This window comes from Danio rerio, chromosome 9 (genome assembly GCF_049306965.1).
Source record: "Danio rerio strain Tuebingen ecotype United States chromosome 9, GRCz12tu, whole genome shotgun sequence".
NCBI lineage: Eukaryota > Metazoa > Chordata > Actinopteri > Cypriniformes > Danionidae > Danio > Danio rerio.
The window spans coordinates 22,999,368-23,021,013 of NC_133184.1; the positions used below are offsets into that span (position 1 = coordinate 22,999,368).

The following is a 21,646-nucleotide window of genomic DNA, read 5'->3' on the forward strand; positions in this document are numbered from 1 at the left end:
AGCTCCGCCTATTCCTCATGCACATGACAGTCTGAGGTCTGCTGATTTGGGGGCTCCTGGGAACCAACCAACCGACTGTGTTTTGACGTTTGTGAACGAGACTGCAATGAGTTCATTAAAAGAAAAGATCATCACTGTTGTCGGAAGGTAAGAGCTAACTTAAATGAGCCTGTCAGACTGTGCAGACGTGATTGTCTAACACAAACAGAAAAGCTGAGCGGTCTTTGAACTCTGCTGTGATGGAGTAATACACCATTCATTAACACCATATCAGAGTAGTGCATGTGGGAAATAAAAAGTGCAATCATTTATAATCAAATTAAAATGAACATGTGATATTGTGCTTATAATGCACATTTTTGCTAGGTTTATATAGACGTTTATGGTTTTTATATAGTACTTTTCATGCTTTAAACTTTTGACTTCATGTTTGTGTTCATGCACTAAATTTAAGTTTCTGTTTAAGTCATGTTTCTCATTTGAATATGTACAGCTAATGCATTGAGCTTGATGTCTACTTCTTTTTGACACACTTATACTTTTTCCCCTCTTTATATGTATGTGGCATAAAGCGGTCTGATTGGCCGCTCCTGGGCTATGGTTTTCCTGAGTGGAGGTTACAAGGTCAAACTCTATGACAACAAACCAGGACAGGCATCAGGGGCTATCGCAGAGATCAGGTCAGTAGTAAAACAGGAAAGAAAATATAACTCCTCATTCATTCATTCATTTTCATGTCGGCTTAGTCCCTTTATTAATCCGGGGCCGCCACAGCGGAATGAACCGCCAACTTATCCAGCACTTTTTAACGCAGTGAATGCCATTCCAGCCGCAACCCATCTCTTGGAGATATAACTACTTACTCTTTATTTTTTAATTACCCTCTCATTCTCAATTTATATTGGCTTATTTAATTTAATATGCTCTCGATATTCTCTCTTATTTACATCTTAGAGCAATCTCTTTTAAAGATAGTTTGAAGGCACTATAAATAAACAAATGTCAAGTTAGGGATTGACATATAAATAAATAAATAAATAAATAAGTAAATAAATAAATAAATAAAATTAATAAAAATATGACCAAATATAAGTTTTCTTTAAATTCTTTGTTTATATTAGTAGTTCAATAAAACTTCCTAATTCAGCTCCTCTGTCACCAGAGGGAGTTGTAGGGTTTTCTGTCTGCTGCATATGACTTCAGATCTCAACCACATTGGCTTAAAGATTGCAAACACAATACTAGAACCCCTCCTCTCTCTTTCTCTCTCTACGTAAATGTGCTAACACATTTGTGTACACCACCAATATACAGACATTCAGAACCATGTTTACAAACCCCTGGAAGATACTGTGTGAATTGAACTCTTCAACATGGTTCATTTTAAATGATGAGAAACAATCATTAAAATGTAAAATAAACTCAATTGCGATCCCTGGAGTTATGGGTTTCTCTAAAACCAACAATATTGCAGCAAATGAAAAATTTTATGCTTTGAATGTTATGTGTTTATTCTTAGCATTTCAATTTATATGAATCTGCTTGTTTTCATTATTTATTGATTAATTTAATTACTTTATGAAATTAAATTCACTTCAGTCATCCTGAGGACAACTTGAAAGTCTGCTGAAGCCTCCTGTTGAGAACCACTAATGTACATGCCCTGAATATAATCCAGTAATAATAGATTAGGCCACACTAAACAATAATTTTCTGTAATGCATACAGAGCTGCTTCATCTAAAGTCTGTGTGAATTGGAAGTTGCTGCAGACTTTTATTACAGTTTAATGATGTCTTTCCAGCTCATAAGTAATATAGAGTAGGAGGCGGGGATTTATTTTTGTGCAGCTAAGGCTTGGAGGGGCGTAGCTAAACGTATTTCACCCAAGCTGTCAAACTGACATCAGAGAAGAACTGCCATTTCAAAACCAAAGCAAATGGTCAGATTTTGATTAAAGAGTACCATCACAGACATTTATTCCTTTCAGTGGATTTATTTACACAGATTAATTGTTCACGTTAAGACTAAAAATGTGTGCTAGCAAAATAATTTTCATTTGTGATTGTAAATTTTGATTTCATGCAGACTTTCTGAGCAAATATTGAAGAGTGTAATTTAGTATACACAATAACACAACTGCACCTGCAACAGATGGCTTTTCAATTATAAATCATCTTTGGAACATGATTTACTTGGACAGACCTGTTTTTTTGGGAGGATTTGTATGTCATTGAATGTTAAGCTGAAGGTTGGGTTTGTGTGACCAGGAAACAGCTTGAGGAGCTTCAACAAGCCAAAATGCTCAGAGGAAACCTCAGTGCCACAGAGCAGTTGAGTCGACTCAGCAGTCATGAGGACTTACAGCAGGCCTTAGATGGGGCTTTCTTTGTTCAGGTATGATTTCCTCTAACGTAGAGGAATTCCTGTTGAGCCAAAGAAACAACACAAATAAACAGACAATAAGCATTTGTCTTGTGCTTATTGAGAAAAGACAGAGCAATCCCATGGAAATGTCAACCTGGCCAAGATAAAAAATAGCCAAAATATTAAAATAGCAAAACCGTTTTAATTAATTAATTTATTATTTATTTATATATTTTTTAATAAGCAAGTATTTTTTTAGTACTTTAAAATAGTTTTATCTAAATGATCTAAATTTATCTAAATTAATTTGATTTGCCAAAGTCACACAAGTGACAATTTCATATCTGTCACATCCATAACAAATCCTTTTCCTCATGAACGGAAAAATAGAAAATTAAATGAAATCAATTATGTTTGTTCTATAGTGAGCCGACTTTTATCCTTGTGATTAGCATTGTGTCTTTTAAGGTTGTGGTCTTAAAAAGTCTTAAATTTAAAAAAAAAATGTAGGCCTTAAAAAGTCTTAAATTCACTGAAATATTGTCTTGTAGGTCTTAAATCAATTTAAACGGGTCTTGATTTTCCTTTGCTTTTGTTAAGCTACCCAGTTGATAGAACAGACATCCAATCACCAACAATCCATCTCAATAAAACTTTTACTTCCTCCCACGGCCGTTAATATCTAGCTGCACCATGTTGGTGTTTCTTAACATCTAATTTTTACGAGATGGGTCATTAGTCCAATGCTCAACCCCCAACCTGCAGGACCAGGACATACACACATATACTACAGACAAATTGTCTTCCCCAATTCACCTATAGCGCTTGTCTTTGGACTGTGGGTGGAAACCCGAGCACCTAGAGGAAACCCACATGGACATGGGGAGAACATGCAAAACCCGCACAGAAACGCCAACTGAACCTGCTGGGGCTCAAACCAACGACCTTCTTGCTGTGAGGCGACAACGCTAACCACTGTGCCACCGTGCTGCCTAATAAAATTTAACTAATAATATAACTGTTGTACACTTAGGTTATTGAAGTTTTTAAAGTTTTTTTAAGTTATGTTGGAAAAAATAGTATGTTTACAACTAGGGTCTGTTTGTTTTGACACATTATTTGGGTAAGAAATTATTAATTAAAAAAAGTCTTTTGATGGCGAAAGTATTTTTTTCTGCTGGGCCATTAAAAAACCCTTAGCGTTTAGCCCTATGTAAGTCTGAAATTTCATCTTTGATGGTCTTAAAAAGTCTTCAATTGGATTTGTTGGAAGCTGTAGTGACCCTGCATCCATAACACATTTTTATTTTTCTTATTTAAAATCTAAAAAATGTTAACTGATTGAAATTTTTCTGATCCCATAACTCTGTGGTGGTAGTTTTAGAAAATATTAACAGATGTCTCAATACAATGTTAACACATATAATTTCTCTAAATTTATGCTTTACATTTATGAGTTTTTACTGCAAATGTCGCATTCATAATGCTGGAATTGCTCAGCAAGTATTTCATGAGTAGAGAAGAAAGAGTGATCACATGAGCCAAACCATCAGTCCTCATTTAATTGTTTAGTCACTGTGCAAGCTGCATTAAACCAGAAGCGTGGCTGTAGATTTTCTTCTGAAATTGCTAGAGCATTGCATGTCTCACTCACTTTTGTCAATGTGATTAAGTGTTGGAATTTGCACCCCAGTTTAATTATTAAGTGTGCTCGGAAAGCTCTGTTTGCCATAGACTATTTTTAGGGGTGTAAACAAAAACAATGGTCCCAATGTCTTTTCTGTTTTACATTTTTAATTTCTATAGCATCCGAGAATACAAAAAGTGACACGTATTGATAAATAATGTTATAATTGCTGTTTTAATATTAAGTTATTATTAAATTGCCTCTTGTTTCAGTTATGAAATAGTTTGATAACAAGCAGGAAATGTTCTTGGGCCAATGACATCAGCACATTGAAATGGTCTATAGATAAAAGCTGTGCAAGTGTTTGTATCTATTCATATTGGGGAACTACATTTATTGATTTACACTACACATAATTACCATCTGCCTGCTTTCTGTCATGCTCCATTTTTAAAAGTTAAGAAAATAATGTCATCCTTGACATTTTAATCTGAAAATATGCATGACAGAGTCTCTTTTTAGTCTGTTGGTTATGTTCTGTTCCATCTAGTAATTTTCTTATTTTAGATCTCTCTGTTAATATTAAAAGAACAATAGACGGTGCAGTTGTGACCCGCTCTTTGATTTTATTTCCAAATCACACACTTTTCTTTTCCAGTTTTTCACAGACATTTGGGATCTATTTTCAATACCTCTAATGCCTATAAGCAGCGTTTACCATAATATTTCCTTCTAACACAGGAAATTAAAAATGACAATTGAAAGCTGTCAAAAATGAGGAAAGGCGCTTCAATGTATTCAATAGCATCAAAGGTAATTCAGGAAAACAAGTTATGCAACATACATGTGTTTCATATAACAAACTAACATATTACAGATTGTAATATTAAGCATTCATTACATTACTGCTGAGCCTTAGGTGTTATTCATGAGGAGTTTCATAACTGGACCTTTAGTAAAATTACTGATTTGTCTGTGACCATTTTTTTCAAGTTGTAGTAGATGTATGATGCATAATCCAGTAGATTCATATGTGCAAGTAATTATTCTTGTTTGTTTCATCAGTAGTGAGGTGTTATAGTTCATGTTATTATTTGGGTCATATTTTTGTGTCATTTATAGTGTCAGGATGAATGGTGTCACATTTATTATTTCTATACTTAAATTTTCATCCTGTTTCTTTCTCTGTGCTTTTTAAGGTAAAAAAATGTTGATACAGCTTTTGTAATGTTACAGTATATTTTGGATGGTAGCCTTTCCTATATTTTGGACCACCTGTTCTTGAGAACCATGACTGTTCTTGACCTTTTTTTTGTTTGTTTGTTTTTGGTCACCAGGAGAGTGTATTTGAAGATCTGGAAGCAAAGCAGAGCGTCTTTCATGCGGTGGAGGAGCTTGTCTCAGAAAGCGTGATCCTCAGCAGCTCCACATCCTGCCTGATGCCAAGCAATGTGTTCTCTCAAGTCCAGAACCGAACCCGCTGCATCGTATCCCATCCGGTTAGTTATGATTACAGTCTGTAAGAGATTATTTTGTATTAGTTTAGGTATTATATTACACATAAACTATGGGGTTACGCAAATTTGAGGCCACAATGAAAATGCATTACTTAAAAAAGTAGAGACTTACTGAAAACAAGAATAGTTCACCCCAAAAATGAAAATTTTCCTCAGCTTATCCAAGATGTAGGAGACCTTTTTTTTCTTAGATAGAACATTAGAAAAGATTTTTAACTGAAACTGAATGTAACTGGTAATTAAGGAGCTTATAAAGACACACGTCAAAAGGTCAAACAAAATGAGCAGTATATGTATATATGTGTATGTATATATATATATATATATATATATATATATATATATATATATATATATATATATATATATATATATATATATACACACACAGTTGAAGTCAGAATTATTAGCCCCCCTGTTTATTTTTTTTAACCGTGAGAAGATTTTTTTTCAATACATTTCTAAACGTAATAGTTTTAATAACTAATTTCTAATAAATCATATATTTTATCTTTACCATGATGACAGTACATAATATTTGACTAGATATTTTTCAAGACACTTCTACAACTAAAAAGTGACATTTAAAGGCTTAACTAGGTTAATTAGGCAGATTAGAGGAATTAGGCAAGTTATAATGATGATGTTTTGTTCTGTAGAATATCGAAAAAAAATTATAGCTTAGAGGCTAATAATTTTGACCTTAAAATGTTTTTTTTTTTAATTAAAAACTGCTTTTATTCTAGCCAAACTAAAACAAATAAGACTTTTTCCAGAAGAAAGAAATATTATCAGACATACTGTGAAAATTTCCTTGCTCTGTTAAACATCATTTGGGAAATATTTGAAAAGAAAAAAACTATTCAAAGGGGGGCTAATAATTCTGACTTCAACTGTATATAAAATGTAAAAAAAAAAAAAGTGTGAAGTTTGGCTGCAGAAATGTGCAACACATATTTGTCAACTTGCGGGATATTAACACGTGCAACCACACGTGTCTACAGACATATTTTGCAAAAGAAGTAAAATGAAAGAAGGATATTGCTGGCCACAGTTTGACACAGATGAGTTGAAGCCAAGCCAGTGCTGATGCTGACTGCCTATTCTGGATCCATATCATAAACACTTTTATTTATTTGCACAATTGGAGAAATAAGCCTCAAAACAAAACTTTCTGAAATGTGCGCTGCTTTGTAAACAAGTTGGAGTGTCTGGGTTTTCACTCTATTAACCAATAAACCAACCTTTTAGCCATTTGGAAAATTACAGTTATCAATAGTCCTAATAAAATATCAGTTTTTAAAATAGCCTACATAATGTACGAATCAAACAAATCCAAAGATTGTTTTGATTTTTGCATAATGATCACTCCAAACAGAGGCTTTCATTTTATAGCTTATAAAACACGCAAACAAATTAATGCAATATCAAATGTAGCCTTTACTTTACAAAAAATCAACATATGAGCCTTGTCATCTTCTTTCATCACACACAGCGCGGACAAATCGCGACTGAGACAAAGGAAATGAAAGCACCCAAGTTCTAAAGTAAAATCCAGTGCTCAAGAAGACATAGTCTTTAAAATAATGACTTCTATTAAAATGTTGACAGAGGTTTGTTAAATGCATATTTTCTGTGGAGCGATTGATTTGAGGTAAACTGCTATTTTTATTCAACAAAAGAAAAAAAAAACATGACTGGAAAAAACAGCCTATATGGTATTTAAAATGATTCAGTCAGTGTTTTTTACAACTGCATTTAAGTGAAAAATATCTAGGACAGGACTATTTATTTGATTCTTTTTTATGCTGTTGGAAACACTGCAGGTGCGTAAAGATGTTCTGCTGTTATGTTCGGTATGCTGCTGCTCACATGTTAAAATAAATCTGTATTTCAAAATGCAATATTTAATGTGTCAGACAAAAAAATAGACACGTCAATTCATTTTTTATAATTTATAGTTTAATATTAATTTGACCGGTTAACAATTAATATTCGGTTAATGAGCATCGGTTGGCAAAATTAACCAAAAGGAGCATTCCTACAATGGTCTGATGAAGTTAATCAGTTGTTCATTTTTTTACAAGATTATAAATTAATGGCTACAGTTTTAATCATATTGATGGTTGCCTAAATTGCAATATAGTCATAATTATCAAACTTTCGCTCTGCATTCAGAACTTATTTTTAACTTAATTTTAAGCTTTTTGGACTATATTTAGATAGGCATGTTAGCTTGCGAACGGTAAAACAAGGTTGAAAAACTGGATATATGAAGGAGAAAATGTGAAACACATGACGTTGGGAGGGGAAACAGTATATAGAATGACACTTCAGATTGCTCTGGGGTTTGCTCTGGACTTTTACGGCTTGAGTGTGGTTAATTAATGGACACCACAAGACGTGTCATGTTTTTCTTGTCAGTCCTATGATCAAGAATGCAGCTAATTGTCAGGCCCAGAGAGGTTTTACTGGACTTTGTTTCCTTCCATACCCAATGGAAATTCCAGTTTATTTACATGACAGAAAGGACTTGCTGGCTTTGGTGTCCTTCGGAGAGGTTTGAGGCAAACTATTCACCTTCACCAGCAATTAGTGAATGTTTAATCCCAAATACCGAACATATGCAGTCAGGCATTTAATCACAGAGACCTTCATTGTGGGTGAGAAATCCAATACAATCTGGAGGTCTGATAAACACACAGGGACAGATAAAGTGGTGTCATTTCCTGTTTTTTTATGTGACAGGTAAACCCGCCCTACTATGTGCGTCTGGTGGAGTTGGTGCCACACCCCGAAACGCTGCCCGCTGTGATGGAGGTTGCTTACTCACTGATGACAGATGTGGGACAGGCACCTGTGCGTCTTAGGAAGGAGATAGATGGTTTTGCTTTAAACCGGGTTCAATATGCCATCATTGCTGAGTCCTGGAGGCTGGTTCAGGTTAGTCAAGTCACAGAATAAAGTCAGATAGCACTTACAGTCATGGTTAGTCAAGTCTTAGATCATATACATAATTATAGATAATAGTATACTAAACTATTTATTATACTCTATATTAAAGCTAACTTTCAGATCATTTTGGGGTGATTTGAGAAAGCATTTAGAAAGGATGCATTAGATTGATCGGAAGCTATACTAAAAACTATACTGCACACACACACACTCAAACTCACACACACACACACACACACACACGCACACACAGACGCACACACAGACTCACTCACTCACTGGCCACTTTATTTGATATACCTGTCCAACTACTCGTTAATGCAAATTTCTAAAAAGCCAATCACATGGGAGCAACACAATGCATTTAGGCATGTAGATATGGTTAAGACGATCTGCTGCATTCTAACTGAGCATCAGAATGGGGAAGAAAGGGGATTTACGTGACTTTGAGCGTTGAATAGTTGTTGGTGCCAGAGTATTTCAGAAACTGCTGATCTGCTGGGATTTTACACACAACCATCTCTAGGGTTTACAGGGAATGGGCCAAAAAGAGAAGATATGCACTGAGCAGCAGTTCTATGGGCGCAAATGCTTTGTTGATGTCCAAGGAGAATGGCCAGACTGGTACGAGCTGATTGAAAGACAACAAAAGTCGAATAACCACTCATTAGAACCGGGAAGAGCATCTCTGAAAGTAACCTTGAGGTGGACAAATGTTGGAAAAAATGTTGCCTGGTCTGATGAGTCTTGGTTTCTGCTGCAACATTCGGTTGGTAGGGTCAGATTTTGGCATCAACAACATGAAAGCATGGATCCATCTTGCATTGTATCAATGGTTTAGGCTGGTGGTGGTGGTGCAATGGTGTGGGGGATTATTTCTTGGCACACTTTGGGCCCATTTGCACCAATTGAGTATCGTGTCAATGCCACAGGCTACCTAAGTATTGTTGCTGGAAAGGGAGGTTCAACATCATGGATATGCAGCCGACAAATCTGTGGCAACTGTGTGATGCTATCAAGTCAAGAAAGAACAAAAATTTCTGAGGAATATTTCCTGAACCTTGTTGAGTCTATTTCAAAAAGGATTAAGGCAGATCTGAAAGTTCTAAAATTTATATATAATTTTAAAACAAAATTATTATTTCAAATAAATGGTCTTTTCAGACATTTTCAGGTCTTTTCTGTTAATCCTGTAAAGTTTTCAATGAGAGATTTTTTTTGCTGTCATTTTATAAAATAAAAAGAAAAAAAGAGACACTTAAAGCTGACGTTGTTTTGATCTGGTTAAGGGTGAAATTATGTTGTAAAGACTCATTGTTCATGGTAAAATCAGTGTAACAAACAGCTTCTCATAGTTATTTGCTTTAATAATATATTTTTTAACTTTCTAGTCTACAGCAGACCATTTCCTCATATGTGACGAAAAATATATGGCTGAAACATCCCATTAATCTATTAATAGACAGAAATGAAAGGGAAATTTAAAGGAAACAAAGAATGAAAAGAGGCTATTGTATTTGTTAAAACCCTGACATAACTACGTCCATATCTGTATCACTGTTTACAAATGAGGAAAAAAACAAAATCAAACGGTCTCTTTTCTTAGTTTCTCTTGAGAAACTTTCAGAATAGCCAGCTTATCTTTCCTCTCACTGGTGGTTTTTGTCCTGGTTGTACAGTACATCTGTACAACAGTGTATCGAATGAACATGGGGAAAGTTAGGTGATCTGCATAAAAACAAGCTCTCTCAGCTCTGCCCACAAGCAAAAAAACAAGACACAAGTCAAAAGTCAAGAAAGCACTTACACACACACACACAATAGACACCTTACTTTGAACTTCGAGAGTCACGCACTGACTTTTTTCAATGTTAATCTGAGTAATTGACATTTAAAAACAAAACTGAAATTGTTTGCACTCTCAGGGGTGTATTATAGAGACATCATCACAAAACTGTGAGAAGATGATTCACTGCGACTCTGAATGATGTTCAGTAGTCAGGTGTGTCAGTGTGCCTGGGTTAGGTGAAGAACACTGCGTGCAGCAGAGGTGTGGTAACATGTTGTTTTGAAATGGTTTGATTGTGTTCCAATCAAAGAGAAGAAGTCAACTCTTTAAGAACCTTTCATTGTAGTTGTAGCCAGTCATACATATTGTAGTGAACTCCATGTTACCTACTTAGTCGAAATGATAGTTTTAACTAAGCATCCACAACAGCATGGATAACCAGATATGACACACATCACTTGTGAGAATTTACTGCATATTTATAACCAAACAAACAAAAAAGGAGGCAATATAAGGTCTGATACTGAGATTCTGTCATGGCAACATTTGGCATATTCATAAATTCCAACTTTGAATAATGGTATGCTTAATGTATTATACACCTGTTAGTAATGAGTGCAGCAGAAATGACCAAAGATGATTGCCCTGTTGACCTTTGATAAGGACTCTCATCATACATAAATAATACTGATTGAGCAAAAGCTTTTATGGGCAACATAATATCGCTTCTATTGATCTGATCATCAGATCATGATTTACTCACCCTCATGTTGTTTAAGAGCTGCATTTTCCTTTGTCTGTGGAGGACAAAAGATATTTAGTGGAATGTTCACACTACAATGAAGAATGGTGAGTAAATGACGGCATTTTTAAAATAAATTATTGTATGTTACAGCTGAATGATAAGACCTTTATTTTAATCAGATTATTGATCAGATGTTCCCAAAATATGACTGATATTTTATATAAATATGTAATATGATAAAAGTCATTTATAAATGTTTTCATGTTACTCAAATCAGGTTTCCAGTCAAATCAGGTAATATATATTTTCAAATCAGGTAATATATATATTTTTTAAGTCATTCATTCAAATTTTTTTTCGGCTTAGTCCCTTTATTAATCTGGGGTCGTCCAGCATATGTTTTATGCAGCGAAAGCCCTTCCAGCTGCAACCCATCATTGTGAATAATTTTTATTTTTTGTTATACAAAGTTTAACTTCATATATTACGTTTTTTGATTGATTTAAGTTGAGATAACTAGAAAAGTTAAATAGATTCAACTAAAAGATTTAATGTTGAAGTGTTTTAATGTTCTTTACGGTGTATATTCAGTGTTATGAAATGAAGGAAATCTTCTTGAGTGGTTTTACAGTTAGGGAAGGAGTGTTTGTTAATCCATTAGATTTTACAATAGGCAAATATTCTTCCTTGAAACAATTTTCTTTATTCTTCATGTCTTGTCAGTTGTGTTTTTGTGTATTCATTGAAGAGATTTTTAGTAGGACTTTTCTAAAACAGCTGTATACATGTTCAAGTCTATCATGTGTTCTACCATATTTGTTTTTTTCCCTTCATTTTTTTTCATTTTTTTACCAGTAAATACTTTTTTTAAAGAATTTCAAAAGATTTTTTTTCTTCGAGCTGCTTGGTTGTGTGTGACCAAGCCTTAAAAGAAGTCATGCTGATAAACCAGTTAAACCAGCATGCAAACATGTTACCTTTTTGTTTGCTACAATTTAATAAAAACAATTACATGAGCTGATCTTATCTAATTACTATTCAAAGACTTTCACTAGTGCTGTAGTGTCTCCTACTCAAGATAGAATCTTTTGTTAATTTAAAAGTCTTATTAAAGCAATTAGCACTGATTTACAATGAACACTGTCTAGATTTCACTACACCTCATTTGTTAGAGATTTTCAAAACCCCATTGAAGATTTATTCATTCTTAAGCCTTTTTTGTGAGCCTTCTCTTATCTGATTGGTCGGTTATTTGTGATGAGAGCACATTGGAAAGCACCCATTTTTGTATTTCCTCTCTGAAAGCATTTCCAATCCTCATTGACTTCACACCAGTTTTTTTTTTTTTCATTTACTGATAAAAAAAAATACAGAGTTTAGTCAAGTATCATAAATTCTCTCATCAGCAAATTGCACTGATGCACTGTAAGTGAAGTAATAAAGAGAGTTTTTGTGAATATGCATAAGTCACTCCATCTAGAATTAATTTTAATAAATGCTGCTTATATTATGTCAGCATTCTCAGCTAGATGAACTAAAGTGTTCATCGCCAGGCAGGTGAAATTAGATGTTGTTCTTTGGGCAACTAGTTAAGGCCGCAAACTGGTATTATGCAAATGTGTTGCACAATTGACACCTGATTTGCCAGCAAGTTGTTTTGAGTGTTCACAGTCTGTTCTTATACTATTTACTATTCGTTTTTTAGGAGACAGTGAGGCTTTTTTGGTGCAGTTTGATGTTTAAAACGTGTTAATACGTGATGTTTAAAAGCCACAAGAGCAGCTGCAATACACACTCCATGAAATTTATACTAAAAAAAGCATAAATAAATCTCACTCCCTCTGCATACTGAAATTATGCCCACATCATCCTTTATCCTACATGAGAAGACAATGGGGAATCAGAGTGTCTATTCTGTGTTTATTATATTTGACTTAATAATAACGTTTTACCATGTTGAAAAATAAGATAGAATTCACATGGGCCCTGTTATATAACTGTAACTTAAAAGTGAAAAATTGTTCAACTTTTTTTTTTTACTACCTGACAATCCAGTTTGATCTGATGTTTGTAATACCGCTCAGCCTTCCACAAAGTCTCACTTACTGAAGACTCGTTCTTGTATTTATGGAAGAAGAGGTGACATTTTGCTGCTTTTTATTAAATGATGAGGAACATTTAAAGTTTGGATGTTGCAGATTTGCAGCTCAAATCCACCCATGCTTCCTCTCACAGGTCAGGCAGCCCTTTGAGAGAGAGCCAGCTCTGGAAAGTAGAGCAGCTGGGAAAGCTAATGGCAGCCCCTGGTGATTACCGTAGAGGAAAGGCCTCTTTTCACGGTTTCCCCAGCCAGTCCGCCGCCTGGCGACGCTAGGATAACAGCCTCGTTGTTGCACGCAGGAAATGAACAAAGACCACCCTGTCCCCCTCCTAAACCCGTCCCCCTCTGCCCGTTCTGTATCCAAGCTTTGATTTCAGCACAGTCGGGCAACAGGTATCTGTAGCCACAGGTAATCCGAGTGCAAAGTGGGCCCAAAGCCTGGCACAACCAAGCTTGCTTTCCCCCTGCCAAACCATCCCATTATTAAGAGGACACTGAGTTAAATGATAAGAGAAATCCAATACAGTGGGAGCGGCTTTAGTGCTCTTCTGATGGTACCAAACAAGGGGGGCAACCTCCGTTTTCCTCTTAATCAGGTGGACCAAACCTTGTTGGCTGGACAAACTACTAAGCAGGAAGCTGTAATTTTAGGATTAGAAGATCGGAACATCAGTAAAGCACTTTTAGAAGCATTGTCTTTCATCCAAGCGCATAATACAACGTGAGCTGCCAAATGAACTTTTCTTTCTTCTCATCCAGGACGGAGTGATCTCAGTGAAGGACATCGATCTGGTGATGTCTGAGGGCCTGGGCATGCGCTACGCCTTCATAGGTCCCATTGAAACCATGCATCTCAACGCACCAGAAGGCAAGCTACCCATTAACCCTTGCTTTAAAACATGGCATACTAAAACGTTCTTTTAAATTAAGCACAGAGAAGTTCTTGTTTTCAGCAGGCATGGAGGAAGAAATTGGTTTGGTGCTTGGGACCACAAAAAGGGAGTCCGTGAAAACATGTTAACCTTTTGATTACCATCCACCTCACATGACCTTAAATGTGTTTGTGTGTTTAGAAAGTCCATAAAAGAAACTGAAATGAGCACAGACGTGTGTAAATGTGCATGTGTTTTGAAAAGATCTCATGTTAGCGGTGAAAATCATAAGGCAGTGTGAAATCTGTAGGATGACCCTGCTCCCCTCATGAAATGTGCTTTGCCATGTGACAGTAGTTCTAACGTGGGACGGTGACAGATGAATTATTATTCTCAGGCCTGGCTCCTCGTACTGCGAGTGGGGCATTACAGTAGTCTCACACTAGTGATAAAGCCCCCTGTATGCACTGAGTTCCGCCCTCGTTCCTTCTTTCCACCACTGTATAATGACACAGGTTCTTGGAAACAGTAAGCAAAGAACTGTGGCTGAACTTTCACTGGTGCATGTCTTATCTACCGAGAGCCCTTCTAAAAGCACTCATGCCCTTCAGAAGAGGAGCTACTCGATTCATGCTTGAGAAATGTGCTCGAAAACAAAACAAAACAAAACAACTTTTATCTGCTGAGTCACTTTAGACACACGTTTCCAATGATTATACTGTGATTTTTTGTGTTATTTAGATTGACAAGGCAGTGTTTAACTTGCAAAATCTGAATTTTGAAACTTGATTATTTGAAAAAATGGCTAATTGTTATTAGCGATGAATTGAACTGCATCCAGAAAATGATTACTTGAGATCACGTTTGTGCACACACAACATAAAACATACTGAACGTGATATACTCAGTGAAGATGTTTTCATCTGTCATTATAAGTACAAAGAAGTTTGAAATATCTTTGCAGTGACATCCCGTTAAAATTTAGAAATGTAAATATACGAAATAAAAACAAACAAAGGCATTGATGAGAAAGCAGCAGTTGCACCGGCATCATATTGATAATGTAGTCAAATTACTGTTATAATAGTTTGTTGTAAAGTATATTTGAGACTATAGACTATGAAGGTGACTTTGTGGGATTATTTGAATGAATCCCCTTTCTGTGAGACGCACATTAATGACTATATATTGACAAACATCCAAAGTCCTTTACATAAAGTCAGACAACTTAAAGGAAGTGGAGGAAGGTCTCACTTTTGTAAGTAAAATGTGTACAAACTAGCAATAGAAATGCATTAAAACACAAACATTCTAACCTATAGCCATTTATAATTAATAAAGATACATAATAATTTCTGTATTATGTTTTCAAAGTCTGGATTCTTTTATCTTATCTTATCTTTTTCATTTTGTTACTCTATTGTAAAAAAAAAAAAAAAAAGTTAAATAATTTTTTAATTTTAACTGTGTTCTGTCTGTACAGGTATGAAAGATTATCTTCAGCGCTACAGTGAGGGCATGAAGAGGGTTCTTAATACTTTTGGGCCTGTTCCAGATTTTTCTGGAGAGCCCGCAGCTAGAGTTATAAAAGTATGTTACAATAGTTTATTTTAGTAATATTAGTCATAATAATAAGTAATAATAGTAATATTTTCTCACCTTTTTCAGGAGATCTGTGAAATGATTCCTGGCGAGCAGGAGCATCTATCAGCTAGGAGAGAGAGAAGAGATCAGCTGCTGATGGGACTAGCTAAACTCAAGGAATGAGGCTAGTCAATAAAATGAAAATGCTTTGAAATCATGGTTTGAGCCCTTGTTGTTCTTGGTTGAATATTTCAGTTTCAGTGTCTGATTACAGAAGAAAATAACTGAAGCAAAAGCTAACTTTACAAATTTCCTCAGAATGTTGCTTTAGCTATGAAATTTACCATTGCATTAACAGTATTTTTAAAAGGCTTACATTTGGAATTATTACTTGTTTCATTGAAATAGCTGAAGCACCTTCTTGCTTATGGTGATTTGAAATTTACAAATAAAGGGAAAATGAAACCATTTCAAGGAAGTCTTTAATTTGCATATTGAACCAAGTGTTAGACACAAAAAACTACATTCCTCTGTAATGACTATCAAATCACTTTTATTGTCACATCACTGACTATGACTTCGAGGGAATTTTTGTGTCTGTGAGAATTACGTCAGTTCACACAATTGTAGCAGAGTAGATGTAGGGCTGATTTTTCTAGAAAAAACACACAAGTCTCTCAATTGAATGTTCATGAACTTCCTCTGTATTTACTGCACTGGCCGGGCTAATTGTAACAGACACGGGTGTAAGTTGTATCACTTGCTGAAAAAGTTAGATTACACACAGTTTAAGTTTAATTTAAATACAGTTAATTCTACATAGCAAGCTGTGTGTTCATTTATTTATCTATTAAAACAAGAGTGGTTTATTTATTTATCTTTTGTATTATAGTGCTAGAGTATAATAAATAATTACCATAAAAAACAGTGATACCATTACTTATTCACAAAAAAGTGGTACTTGAGGCTCGCTAAAAACTAACAATTTAACACAACACAACATTTTGTTTTTTTGGTGTACACCTTGTTCAGGTAAATTGTAACACCCCAGCAAGCATTTTTTTATTTTTAAAAGATGTCTAATAGACGTCTAAACATAGTCCTCTTGGCTAAAACAAGGCTAAATTTGGGGTGTCAGTGAAAATCTAAAAAACATCTAAGAATAGGCCAAAACTAGACTAGTTAGCTCATAAACAGAAATGAATGACTACACATATAAAGTCATTATTTGACAACTAGTATAGTTTTGGGCTATTCCTAAAAGTCTATTAGATTAAAAGTCCACTGAGAGCCCAAGTTTAGCCTTGTTTTAGCCAAGCTGTCTACATTTAGATGTCTATTAGACGTCAATTAAATACAAAATTGTTACTGGGACCATGTTACAACTAACCCTGCTTGCTGTATCGTGTTTTCTTGAGGACTGGCACGCACACACAAACACGCACATTGTAAGAGCAAATCCAAGCATAAATTAGTTCAGTCTTTTTAATTTAAGTCTTAGTTTTAGCCTGTCTAACGTTATGGTTTTAGATTGACTTAAGAGTAAAACATTATGAAGTTGAAAACGGACGTTTTAAAGACTTCTTATGAAAATTGAAAGTGCTTTTGTAGTAGCCTATTTCTAGTATTTTGACCATTTAATCACAGTTGAACTATTGTGGTAACAATGTAGCCAAGTTGTTTGTTGTAAAAACCACGGTTAATTTTCATCGAAGGTTACCAGAAGGCAGTGGTTTAAAAGCACATTTCCTACAGTTTATCTATTTAAAGTTAAAATATGTTTACGTTTCTTAACAAGACACGGAACGCAATACCACATGTAGACGCGAGCTGCTGAAGCTGCTCAGTGTTTTAATCTGCTGAGCGGCGCGTTCCGGAGATTTGACGCTCTCGGGTATGCCATACTCGGGCTCAAGAACCATCCAATAAACGTCGAGGCTCCTCCCGCCGTCAGGTGCACCTCTCCCCTAGAAAATAAGTGCTCACTGTCTTCAGTCAATCACTTCATCTCACTCTGAAGACCTCAGAGGCACCACACAAGTGATTTGCTCAACTTAGCTCACACTGTCGGATATATGTCATGGATTTGATCTGAATCATCGTGTAGCCTAACAGGTAAACAGAAGTCTTATTGTAAAACTATCAGAACTGATATTCGATGAGGTAATAGGGGCGCGTTAAACTCGAGAAAAAATGCTAAAAAGTAAAAAAAAAAAGTTACAAGCTAAAAGTAAAAAAAAAAAAAAAAAACATATCAAAGTTACTTAATGTGAGAAAACAGCATTTGCATTACCGGTCAAAAGTTTGTGGTCAGGTTTTTCCCTTATGTTTTTAAAAAGAAAAATATTGTGTTCATCAAGGCAACATTCATTAAATGTATAAATAAATAAATAAATAAATAGTTAAATATTTATTAAAATTTCCAAAAACTGTTATAGAAAACTGTTATAAAACTGTCTATGTCTTATAGTATGTAGTTTCAAATAAAATTGTTACTCCAGTCATTATTGCTCTTATTACCATTACACTAATAATAATAAGAATAACAACAATTTTTAATTTTAGAGTGATTTGTGAAGGATCATGTGACTCAAGACTGGAGTAATGAAGCTGAAAAGTCTTCTTTAAAATCACTGAAATAAATTATTCAATTAAATGATAAACTACTTTTGAACTACTACTTTTTAGTTATTTTATAGTGTGATAATTCATATTTTGTGCTGTATTTATGATGAAATAAATGCAGCCTTGGTGAGTAGGAGAAGCCTATTTTAAAACATTTAAAAATCCTACTGACCCCAAACTTTTGACCGGTAGTGTGTATTATACAGAGCATTGTGTTTGACTAATATTAAATGTTAAATAAGATTATGGTAACAAAGTGTGCTTACTTCAAGATGTTGAATGTTTTTGAAAACATTACATTTTAGTTAATATTGCATCACAAAAATGTATGGCTAAACCTTTACAGATTTTTGTCATTTGAAGTTTTCATTTAAACACAAGTTTCCGCAAAGGTTGTTGATACATTTAAAACTTGAATAAATAAGTAGCACGTACACACCTCCAATAATAATAATAAAAAACCTTTTGCATGTTTGTTTTGAAATTATTTTAGTGTCACCAAGTAATTAATTATAGTTTTTAATAGTGTTAATTATTATTCTTGGTTTTCAGTTGTCATTTGAAGTTTTTCTTTTTTTTCTTAATAAAATATATTAAATAAGTTAAAAACATTGCTTTAATGATCAATTTAGATTGTTTAAACTAAATTTTTTTTGTGCCAATTACCTGAAACAATAGTTATAATTGCATCTAAATATTTAAAAATATCATTATATTAAAATTTATATTATTATTACTACTTTATTTAATTACTGTTATAATTGTTTTATTAATATACATATTTAATATACAGAATTTAATTCACAAAAAATATTTAGATATATGGTTAACTATAACAACCCTGGTTTGTTTCTGTTTAAAGCAATCTAGTACAATTACAGTGGAATTTGTGTTTCTGTGTCTAATTTACCACAAAAGTTTGCCTTAACTAAAATTGGTCGTAGTGTATGAGGCATCCGCTGCATAAAAGATATTCTGGAATACTTGGTGGTTCATTCCGCTGAGGCAACCCCTGATAAATAAGGGACTAAGCTGAAGGAAAATGAATGAATGAATGAAGTTTGCCTGTTTGCTGCGTTGGTGCTGTATCAATTTCCTCTCTTTCTTTTCAAACAGGAGCTGAGAGCACCAGTAGACAGGATGAGTTGGGGAGCACTTTATGCTCAGCTGGGAGGAGTGAATAAACACTCCACCAGCTTGGGGAAGATCTGGCTGTCTGTCCTCTTCATCTTCCGCATTTGCATCCTGGTCATAGCAGCAGAGACGGTCTGGGGAGACGAACAGTCAGACTTCACCTGCAACACACAACAGCCTGGTTGCAAAAACGTCTGCTATGACCACTTCTTTCCAGTCTCGCACATACGTTTCTGGTGTCTGCAGCTCATCTTTGTGTCCACACCGGCTTTACTGGTGGCTATGCATGTGGCATATCGCAAGCGCAACATGAAAAAGAAAAGCATTTTAGCCAAGCGTGGAGGTAATGGTAAAGGAGATGACCTGGAGAGCTTGAAGAACCGGCGTCTACCCATCACTGGGCCACTGTGGTGGACCTACACATCCAGCCTGTTCTTCAGACTTCTTTTCGAGGCCGGATTCATGTATGCTCTCTATTACGTCTATGATGGCTTTCAGATGGCACGCCTTGTGAAGTGTGAGCAATGGCCTTGTCCCAATAAAGTTGACTGTTTCATCTCAAGGCCGACAGAGAAGACGGTCTTCACCATCTTTATGGTGGGATCTTCTGCTATTTGCATTGTGCTCAATGTGGCTGAACTGGCCTATCTGATTGTCAAAGCATTGCTCAGGTGCTCAGCCAGAGCCAAAGGGAGGCGCTCATTTGTACACCAAGAGAAAATGTCCACAGAAAAGGCGCACCTACAGAATGAAAAAAACGCAAGGTTGCTGTCATCAGCTTCGGACTCATCGAGCAATAAGACTGTTTAAGATGATCTTCAACTCCGCCATCATGGGAGATGATAACAGTAGATTTAACAGTATGTGCTTTGTAGCTCTTTTTGACAAGTAGCCCTGAGAACACATCAAAAGACACACACTTGAAAGCAGGTTTCAGCGTGGCTCTTTCCGAAGCTGAAATTCTTTCCCCTAGCCGAAAGATGATTCAGAGTTATAACACTGCATGGTCAATGAAGAAGATCTGAGGGTTGTTGAGATATATTTGTAATTTTTTTACTTGCTAACTGATTACAGTACTTAGGAGTGTCCAACTTTGGTCCTGGAGGGCCGGTGTCCTGGAGAGTTTAGCTCCAACCCTAATCAAACACACCTGAACCAGCTAATTAAGCTCTTACTAGATATACTAGAAAATCTCTGGCAGGTGTGTTGAAGCAAGTTGGAGCTAAACTATGCAGGACACCGGCCGTCCAGAACCGAGTTTGCACACCCCTGGGCATTAGAAAAGCGAAAGAGTGACTCCTAGTGGTCAAACAACACACACGTTCAAAGGCCGCCTTTGCACAGAATTTGTGTCCTGTTTTTGAAGGATCGTTTTTATGTTGTACAGAAATGCATCTCTATATTTGGACACTTTGCTATGTTTACTTAATTTTTAAATGCATTTTAGTCTTTCAGTTTCCTACCAACAATTTTAGCCTGGAAATGTTTTTTGTTTGTGTTATTTGCTTTTGGGTTTTTAATATTCTTTTGGTAAACGATTCAAATGTTTCACAACTCACAAGGTCAATCTTACATTCAACCCTACCTGGGATTTCATAGCAGCTTAAAGCAATGTGCCTTGTTACATGAATCTGCAGTATTTAATGAGCAATAATAGATATTTCAAACAAAGTTTTAGCCTTAAAGTCAATCATTAAAGCAAGCCATTAAGTATTTCTATTTGGACTACTTGGATGATGCTTGCTGAAGAGTAAGCACTACATGACATATCCCAAAAGAGTAGTGGCTCTGGAGTATGTTATTGTAATACAGTCTTATTTATTAGCCGTTAGAGTTGCAAACAGTCTGCAATCGCGTGAGAATGTTTACTTTTTTACTAGTCGCGCTTCTCTTTGACATCTAGTCAGGATACCTGTTGACAGATGAGAGCGCATTCAGTGACAGAAGTTGGGAATGATGCGTACCTAAATGTCCACATGGTATTGGTTGAATCTTGTTTCCCAAAGCAAGCTGTGATCTTTTTTTATTGTCAACTGATTGCCAGCGTAATACATGTTCTTTGCGATTTTGGCTAACAACTAATATTTTATATGAAGGTCTTAATAAAAAATCTCTAAAAACTTGCTGTTTGTCAGTATTATGATTGCCACTGGTGGATTCTCTTAGGAAAACCAAAGGAGGGCGGTGTATTTCCATACTATTTTAGGCAAGGCCTGCTGCATGACTAAAGTTTTCCACGCAACACTTATAATATATATATATATATTTTAAAATCATTTTCTTTTTGCCAATTTACCACCAAAACGAGTTTATATTAATTTACTTACCCTT

At 35.3% G+C, this 21,646-nt stretch overlaps 2 protein-coding genes and 1 long non-coding RNA gene across 3 annotated transcripts in view; 2 read left to right on the forward strand and 1 right to left on the reverse strand.

Annotated features, from left to right (window-relative positions):
* The first annotated feature begins 40 nt into the window (after positions 1–40).
* cryl1 (crystallin, lambda 1) lies at positions 41–16,005 on the forward strand. Its single transcript, NM_001045341.1, is given in 8 exon segments — positions 41–147; positions 573–680; positions 2,270–2,396; positions 5,331–5,492; positions 8,259–8,453; positions 13,860–13,968; positions 15,456–15,562; positions 15,641–16,005. Coding segments are annotated over 8 exon segments (948 nt in total). The 5' UTR covers positions 41–106; the 3' UTR covers positions 15,740–16,005.
* LOC137490348 (uncharacterized) overlaps positions 5,328–21,646 on the reverse strand; it is a 31,365-nt gene continuing 15,046 nt past the window's right edge. Inside the window, exons 2-4 of the long non-coding RNA XR_011009767.2 lie at positions 15,632–15,683; positions 11,018–11,051; positions 5,328–5,510 (exon numbers count right to left, since the gene is read on the reverse strand). This is a non-coding gene — a long non-coding RNA (uncharacterized lncRNA). The remainder of the gene's footprint in view (positions 5,511–11,017; positions 11,052–15,631; positions 15,684–21,646) is intronic.
* On the forward strand, positions 17,563–21,428 carry gjb8 (gap junction protein beta 8). The gene is given in 2 exon segments (NM_212825.2): positions 17,563–17,671; positions 19,298–21,428. A coding segment is annotated over 1 exon segment (804 nt). The 5' UTR covers positions 17,563–17,671; positions 19,298–19,321; the 3' UTR covers positions 20,126–21,428.